The sequence below is a fragment of the Portunus trituberculatus genome, chromosome 41 (genome assembly GCF_017591435.1).
Source record: "Portunus trituberculatus isolate SZX2019 chromosome 41, ASM1759143v1, whole genome shotgun sequence".
In the NCBI taxonomy this organism is placed as follows: Eukaryota; Metazoa; Arthropoda; class Malacostraca; order Decapoda; family Portunidae; genus Portunus; species Portunus trituberculatus.
Window position 1 is genome coordinate 17,776,686 of NC_059295.1, and position 9,255 is coordinate 17,785,940.

Below are 9,255 nucleotides of genomic sequence, written 5' to 3' on the forward strand. Positions count from 1 at the left end.
CATGACCTCAATGCAATGCTCCAACGGCACCTTATCAATCTACCTCTCCCTCTCAGGTATACTCGCCTGCACCTACCCCGGCACCATCATATCGGGCACCATGAGCTCCATCAAGTTCTACTACCCGATCAACGACAACATCACCTACACGTGCAGCGATGGCTTTAAGTTGGACGGGGCGCGCTCTATCGTATGTCTGGAGGGCGGCAGGTGGTCGGCGCAGGTCCCTACGTGCCTGCCAGTCGAATGAGGCAAAGCTACCTCCAACAGTATACAAGAGGACGGGACCACCTCATCGAACTCGTCTTTTTACTTAACGCATCACAGAAAATGAAGTTATTTAGAGGGTGACTAAATTAATGTCTCCTGATCAATTTATGAAGCTCCTGGTTGACATATAAGATCAGTGTCTATTTTTTTTCTCAATACTGAATATGAACTCTTTCTCGTCGCGTAACACATAAAATGAAGTGATCAAAAGGGGTACTAAAGTAACGTCTTTTGGTCAATTTACAGAGCTCCAAACCGATATCCAGGAATAAGACAAACATATCTTTTTACCTAATCGTGAGCTAGTTATTTCCTTCACGCATCGCAGGAAATGGAGTCATAAGAAGGAGGAAGAATACACAAACTCTATACTGACATATCAAAGCAACATCTCTCTTCCCTTGCAAAGAAATGGTCTTTCTCTTCGGGCGTCACAGAAAAAAAAACATAGAAAGGACTAAAACAATATCACATGATAAACGTAAATTCTCATTCGACATGTAAAACCATTATCTCTTCTTGAACGCAATCTTTATATGAAATCGAACTCGTGTATTTCCTCTGCACATAACAGAAAACGAAGTCAAGAAAGGGGACACTTTAAAACAAGCTTCTAATTGATTAATATAATGAATATGTTCTCTTCCCATTCATTGAGCACGAAATCGAGGCAATCGCCAACAATCCTACATCACACTCCTCATTCCAGTAGAAAGAGAAAATCAAACGCTGTAAAGAGAAAATTCTCAACTGCAATCGATCTCCGCGCTTATACCAAGACGATGGAGGAGGATTAAAAACTATTATCAAAGGATACGAGGATTTGGAGCTTAAAGAAACTGACGATGCCGAGAGAGAGAGAGAGAGAGAGAGAGAGAGAGAGAGAGAGAGAGAGAGAATGTGTTTTATCACGTAATCACTCACCGTACTGCAACATATCACAATACAGTATCACTACGTAATGCTCACACACTAAGACTGCAATAAGAAGGCGCCCCCTCGCCCCACTGCTCTCTCTCCTGTCCTCTCGCCCTTGTGAATGCAGAGAAGGGGCTTCTGATACCCTTACCGAGAGAGAGAGAGAGAGAGAGAGAGAGAGAGAGTGGGGTGCATTGAGGACGCTTATCACTAAACAGGCGCGGGTCATGGTCGGTTAGAATAATTGGACAGGCCGGCGCCTCACCCTTGACATATCACGATGTTCTCAAGCTACGTATGTTGTCTCATGCAAAGTGACGCACGTTTCGTACTGGCAAGCAAATATTACAGATAACGAACCTACCGCCTTTAGTACTACAGACACAGCAAATTAAGGATGTATTGATGGACACGCATGCACCTTAGAAAATGGAAAGCTATTTGATAATTAAGAGGTAGGGACTATATATATATATATGAGGAGAGGGATAAGTGGTCTGTTGTTATACACTGTGCAAGATATACTACCCACGTGCCCAAAATAATTATGCACAAGTCTCTAATGTGATCTGAAGGCTGGGCTCAACTTGGAACCTCCTCCTCGCGTTGCCTCACTCCCCGTCACATCCTCCCAGGAAACAGTGGCGAGGGGGCGCGATGGAGGCAAGCAAGATTCATTGTGATAACACTGAAGACTGACTGAGACCACAGCTTCCACTCAACTACCGTCACTTCACCCACTCCCTCGAACCTGAAGGAGACGGAGCAGGAGTAGGAGTAAAAGAAGAGAGGGAGCTTTAAGAGTGTCCCTCATTACGCCTCCAGCACCTCCTTCAGGCCATATGCATCTTATAGCCTTTAGAACGATGTTATCACTATTGTCATCTCACACTTTCCGTTTTTCTTTCTCGTCTCGAATCGAAGTGAAGAGTTTTATCCTATAATTACTACTAGCTTTACTCAATTGACTGTTGATGTATTACGACTTTCTGGAGTCTATTAATTAACGTCTACGAGTATCTATGAACAAAAAAAAATTTATGATGATGTACTTTTAGCATTGCTCACAACTGTACTTTCCACTCCTAGCACTTTTAACACTTCTATGTCTCTCCTGTGCTGTCTGTGGACGTGTCTTAAGTCTGCTGCTGTTCATTCTTCGCTCCTCAGACCCGTGCATCGCTCATTACGATCAGGATGGATAGGAATGAACAGAGAGAGGATGTGGATATGATGAGAAAGAGTGTGGAAGGACGAAAGAAGAAGAGATAGTGAAAACAATTGACTTAATCCGATTTTTCACCACTCAAACTATAAGAAAAGAATAGGAAAGGAGAAAAGGGAAATTGATCTAATCCTGGCTAATGTTGATTCAAATTGACGTAACTTTCATCCTCACTCTTCAGAAATGAAAGCCAAACTTCCATTCTCTCGAAAACTTGCTCTGTATTGGGTTTGGTCTCCTTTCAGCTTAGAGTGAGAGGCTTCAACACTTCTCCTAAAAACAAGACAAGTGTTTGATATATGCAAATGAAGCTTATCTATATTACATGGAGAGAATACTATAATAACAGATAATCCCTTCTCCTTCTTCTCCTCCATAGTATTTCTGTTCCTCCTCCTCCTAAGTCCTTTTCAATGTCGATACCGGGATCTCTTCTTCGTCCTGTCCTTTCTTCTAGCTGTCGTGTGTCGTCATTCAGTGTCTGTTCTCTACTATATCCTCGTTGAATCATTAGCATTAAGGAGGCAATGGGGTCCTGGCTGGCGACAAAACTCCGCTAAACTTGAACGAAAAAAAAAGAGAGAGAAAAGAATATATATAATGCCACATTTTAACTTATGGTGTCCCGTACTATGCACCTTCCCCCCCCTCTACTCACCACCACGGCTCCTCCTCCTCCTCCTCCTCCTCCTCCTATTCCTTCTTTTTTGTCCAATGAAGAAAAGCTACTACTTACCATACTCCTAATTCTATCCTTCCTCGGCTTTTTTGTCTTCAATTCTCTTTCTTTCTCCCTCTTTTCATTAACCATATCATATTTCTCTTTTTATTCTTACTTGATAACTACGAACAGTGTCTGCACATACGACACACACACACACACACACACACACACACTCTTGGGTTGGAGTATTCGTGTTAGCTACTAGAATACAGTATTTAATCATATTCAGCAGCTGGAAATCAGTGCTCTCATGTATATTGGAATGTTTAGGAAGATATTCGTATTCTCTTTATTAGCTGACAAATAACCTCATCAGAAATAACAGAGGCTTTGCTCATTACATGTCTAGTTTCCTGAGTGGACATGCAGGCAATAAGTCTGCCTCGGCTTCCACTGTGTTTAACGTCTTCCTTCAATCTCATGTCCTTTGATTACCTTGGAACCTTTAAATTCTCAGATTTTGTAAGGTGACAGGCAGCATATCGGAGAACTTACGGTTGAGATGACGCGGTTAAGTTAGTGGGAAAAAAATAAGGCACGTGAATATTTTTTTGAGTATGACTGTACCTGATGCCGCTTCTAAATATCAAAGTACAGAATCTTAGAATCTCAAAGGATGTGAAATGCGCTTTCTATGACGAATAACTAAGGGCGTATAGTAGTAAAGATTGTTTGTCGTCAGAATTGTTCATAAGGACAAAAGTTTGTACGAGTTTATGAAAACGTAAAGCGCAAGATTTGAAGCGCGAATTTGTAATATTGACTTTAAGCAGTGCTGTAAATTATGCATTTTAATGAGTCACCTCATTAAATTTGTTTATGCTTCTATCTATGTAATTGCGTCATTAAGGAGGCTGTCGAAATGATAATAGTGTATAAAAGCGACTATGGCTGACCTGTGTAGTGTGCATTAGAAAAATAACGAGCATTACATAGTTATATATCATTGTTACATAGTTTTGTGTTTTTATCTCTATGATGGCATCTAAATTAATCACGGAATATAAATTCATTACGTCACCTAGATCAATAGTTTAAAAGTATTTCATAATTCCAAATGAGAAGTAGCTCCATCAAAGTAGCTTATAATAATGTTAAAGAATATTGCAGTATATAAAATATATGAAGTAAAGTAAAGAGATAGAGTAAAAGAGAAGGTTTATGAAGATGAGGAATCGTGCTCTTCACGTGTTTATCCCTTTAGTAACTTTCTTCAACTAAATTATTCATGTATGCAATCACGAGTAGTCATGAAGTATCCGTGTTTAAGATCGTATTCCATGTTCGTGTTCCAATACACAACTCGAATTCACTCCATCACTAACACACACACACACACACACACACACACAAGAAGCAAGATGTGCCTTAAGTTGAGATGTATACAAATGTTGTTACTTCTGCCACCACCCACTCGAAGAACAAAAAGACTCTTCATCACCTTCCTAATTTCCTTCTATTTCACACTAATTGGTTCATGTCACGGGTACTTATTTCTATCCGGGGAGCCAATAACACACACACACACACACACACACACACACACACACACACACACACACACACACATACTACGTCACACTTATTTTTTCTTCCTTATTAAGAAAAAAAACAGATTTTTCTACATTTTTTCTCTTTTTATTCTTCTGTCTGTATTTCCATCAGTCTCCTTCGCAAGACACAGAAGGAGAGAGGTAGTGGTGGTGGTGGTGGTGGTGTAAGGGCACAGTATAACTCTGAGAAAAGGACCCGTTTCTCCCTTATCCTTTATCCCTCCTTCCCTTTCTCCCCTCCAGAAGAGAGAGAGAGAGAGAGAGAGAGAGAGAGAGAGAGAGAGAGAGAGAGAGAAAGGGAGGAGGAGTAACAAGGTCCCATCACACACACGGGTGACAAAGTCTTCCACAGTGGTCAGCCGGGCTCCCATTTTCTGTATATACTGTACACTTGGCGTCGCCCTCAGCGGCCGGGCAATAAATGAATCCACGACACGAGATGTTTTTTTTCCAGACTCCCCATCACAATCCTAATGTCACACCAGCAGACTCTTTATTCATCACGACTATTTTTAAGCTCCTGAGTACCATGGTGCGTTTCCATATTTATTCTGTTTACTATTTGGTGATTTTATACAGCTTCAGAAACTCATGTGGGTGATTGAAATAGTGAAGACTGTAGCCTTTAACCTTCTGATCTCCATAGACCCTTCCTAATGTCAATAAAATGGTCTGATCGTACACATATCTCAAGGTAAAAATATGTCCTAGTATTTTCCCTGTTGATCCGATACCAGAACCGTATTAAAAGTATATAAAAGCGACAACTCATGAAATTCAACTGGAATCTTGAAAGTAGTCAGGGCGGAAATGCATCTCATGAAGTAGTACTAACGTAGATTAAGAATTAAATTAACAGTATTCCTTTATCCTCATGAGTGTCTATTTTCTTACATGTATGTGTGTGTGTGTGTGTGTGTGTGTGTGTGTGTGTGTGTGTGTGTGTGTGTGTGTGTGTGTGTGTGTGTGTGTGTGTGTGTGTGTGTGTGTGTGTGTGATTTTCAGGGATTTACCTTTTGTTATTTTGTTTAATTTTCCACAATTTCTTTTTCGCCAAAATTTGATTATTACATCGTTTGTTTCCTCAGCATCTTGAATGTTTTGAAGTCCATTACCTCGATTACCGGGTTTTAGACTTTTCCATCTAAAATTCGGTAATTTTAGTACTCAGAAACATGGCAAAGCTGTCTCAGGTGCTGCTCTTATGCTAACCGGTTTCAGTAAAGCAACGCAAAACAAGAGAGAGCAGACGATAAAAGTTTACTTGAGTCACTGTAATAATTACGTTTTCTTTGTCAAGTCAGAGAGTCTGTACATATTATTGAATAACTTAAGTATTCTTTACAATTTATTTGGTTAAAAAAATGATACCATATTTACGTCCTGCCATGCTTCAGATTTTAGTTTTTAGGAATGCAAATTTGCTGAAGCAGATGATACAAAACAGACAACGTAATAACACTTCACTTCTCTACGTGTGGTGAGTCTGTGATAAAGCCTACCACTCATCCCTCGTGATGTGTGTGTGTGTGTGTGTGTGTGTGTGTGTGTGTGTGTGTGTGTGTGTGTGTGTGTGTGTGTGTGTGTGTGCAATTCACCTCGGTCGTCTGCTGGTCACCCAGCCAGTCTTTCCCATTACGGAGCGAGCTCAGAGCTCATAGACCGATCTTCGGGTAGGACTGAGACCACAACACACTCCACACACCGGGAAAGCGACGTCACAACCCCTCGAGTTATATCCCGTACCTATTTACTGCTAGGTGAACAGGGGCCACACATTAAAAGACTTGCCCATTTGCCTCGCCGCTTCCCGGAACTCGAACCCGACCCTCTCGATTGTGAGTCGAACGTGCTAACCACTACACTACGCGGTGTATGTAAGGTGTGTGAGTGTGTGTGTGTGTGTGTGTGTTAAATCCTCCTCTTTAGAGAGAGAGAGAGAGAGAGAGAGAGAGAGAGAGAGAGAGAGAGAGAGAGAGAGAGAGAGAGAGAGAGAGAGAGAGAGAGAGAGAGAGAGAGTATTCATTTCATCCCAACTAAACATAAAAGGAAGACTCATGCAATAAAGAAAACATCCTAACTAATTAAAAAAAAAAATAGAAAACGAACTGAAGAAAAAAAAACCACAATAATAATTAATTGATAGATAAAGTAATATAAGAACCAAAAAAAAAAATCAGATAAACCCCCCCAAAAAAAAAAAAAAAATAATAAAATTCAAAACCCATAGAATACACAGTTAGGTTGTTACAGTGGCATTCCTCCTCACCCTAACACTGCCAAGCTCTTCTCCCAAGCCGAAAAAAAAAAAAAAAAAAAAAAAAAAAAAAAAAAAAAAAAAAACGTACAATGGCAAAATAATAAATGAAGGAATCCATTTTCGAGGCATTTGTCCCTTTCTTTTGGTTGACTGTTGAACTGTAAGGGGGGACTGGCAATTAAGTGGGCCTTTTCTTTCTTTCTTTTTTTTTTTTTGCCCTTTTCCGGCTTCCCCCTCCAGCATAAAAAAAAAGTAAATAAATAGAATAAGACAAAAGGATGGCTATACACCTATTATAATGGTATCCTTCGTACACACTCTGCCCTTGTCTCACGTCAACACTCAACCAAACCCTTCTCGCCAAACTGGTAAACGTGAAGAAATAAGAATAAAAACAAAAGAATAAGACAAAACAAGAAATTAACAAGTAAACCATCCCCCACAAAAAAAAAAAAAAAACAGCTTTAACAAACATTACGCACGAAAAGCAAACAATAATTACAATCCTGGTGTTCTTTTTTTTAAGTATCCTTTACCTAGTCTCAACGTAAACTGAGCACACCAATTCTTAATCTCATCTACACTGTTTAACCCCTTGAGTGTACCATGACGCGTTTTCATATTCCTTTTCCTTACTACTTGCTAATTTTATACAGCTTCAGAAACTCATGCGGGGGTTTAAAATAGTGAAGACCGTGGTTATTAATCTTCTGGCCTCCATAGACCCTTCCCAATGTCAGTAAAATGGTCTAATCGTACACAAATCTCAAGGAAATGGAAGAGTTCAGTAGAAAGACGATAAAAAATAAAAAAACGTAATACTAAGAAAGGTGACTGCAAAAATCAACACAGCTAGACTCGCAAGAAAATTCGCCAATATGTGCAAGTTTGTGAAAAGAAGGGTTATGACATTATTACACCAGAGTGGACGTCCAGGTGGTAAGGTAAGGTATGGCAAGGTAAGATAAAGTAAGGTTAGGTAAGGTATGGCTGGATAAGGTAAGATAAGATAAGAAAAGGTAAGGTAAGGTAAGGTAAGGTAAGGTCGCCTCGTCAGGATGGCAACACTGTCTGGACTTGTTTTGAAGCTAACACTGTAGTTTTTCCCTTCTGTTTCTCAAGAGAGAGAGAGAGAGAGAGAGAGAGAGAGAGAGAGAGAGAGAGAGAGAGAGAGAGAGAGAGAGAGAGAGAGAGAGAGAGAGAGAGAGAGAGAGAGAGAGGTCAAAATAGTCTCGTTTCTGTTGTTACATGAAGCCATTTTTCTACAATGAATAAAGAAATATATAAAAAAAATAAAAAAAGAAAGAAAGAGAGAAAGTAGGTATAAAATAAATAAGATAGACCAAAAGAAAAGGAAGACAGGAAAAAGAAAAGAATGAAAGAAACAAGAAAATAAATAAAGGGAAACACACACACACACACACACACACACACACACACACACACACACATCTAAACCACGGAAACATGACAATCTATAACTAAGCAAATAAAAAAAAAACAAAAAAAAACAAAAACAAAACAAAAGGAAATCATGCAAAAATCACATTAGAATAACAAAACAGGAAAAGAAAAAAAAATGATAAAGCACGAATACGAAAAGAAAAAAAGAAGAAGAAGAAGAGAGAAAGAAAATAAAAAAAAAGAAAAGAGAAGTTACATCAATAGTCTCAAAAACACGACGATCTTAGCCAGTTACAGAGTGTGTGTGTGTGTGTGTGTGTGTGTGTGTGTGTGTGTGTGTGTGTGTGTGTGTGTGTGTGTGTGTGTGTGTGTGTGTGTGTGTGTGTGTGTGTGTGTGTGTGTGTGGGTGTGTGTGTGTGTCAAGGCAAAGGAAACAAGTGCCCCGCCGTGACCTGCGAGATACATCATAACAAGAAAGTCGAGTTGTAGTAAGAAAGTAAAGAAGAGAGGGAAGAAACTGGCGGGTTGTCCTCATTCCGTCCACTGAGCTATTATTGTTGTTGTTGTTGTTGTTGTTGTTGTGAGGTTGTGGTAGTAGTAGTAGTAGTAGTAGTAGTAGTAGTAGTAGTAGTAGTAGTAGTAGTAGTAGTAGTAGTAGTAGTAGTAGTAGTAGTAGTAGAAGTAGTACCTTTAAGAGTAAGAGAGAGAGAGAGAGAGAGAGAGAGAGAGAGAGAGAGAGAGAGAGAGAGAGAGAGAGAGAGAGAGAGAGAGAGAGAGTCATAATTAACGACAGGTGAAAAAATAGTAAGTAAAATGTGGCAAGGACGATAGCATCCTCTCATACAGATGCGCACACACACACACACACACACACACACACACACACACACACACACACACA

At 39.8% G+C, this 9,255-nt stretch overlaps 1 protein-coding gene across 1 annotated transcript in view; it reads left to right on the top strand.

Moving 5' to 3' along the window:
- Positions 1-5,125, top strand: part of LOC123516908 — a 239,735-nt gene extending 234,610 nt beyond the window's left edge. Inside the window, 1 exon segment of the mRNA XM_045276670.1 lies at positions 57-5,125. Coding sequence (XP_045132605.1) covers positions 57-250 — 194 coding nt within the window. The 3' untranslated portion in view covers positions 251-5,125.
- The last annotated feature ends 4,130 nt before the right edge of the window (positions 5,126-9,255 follow it).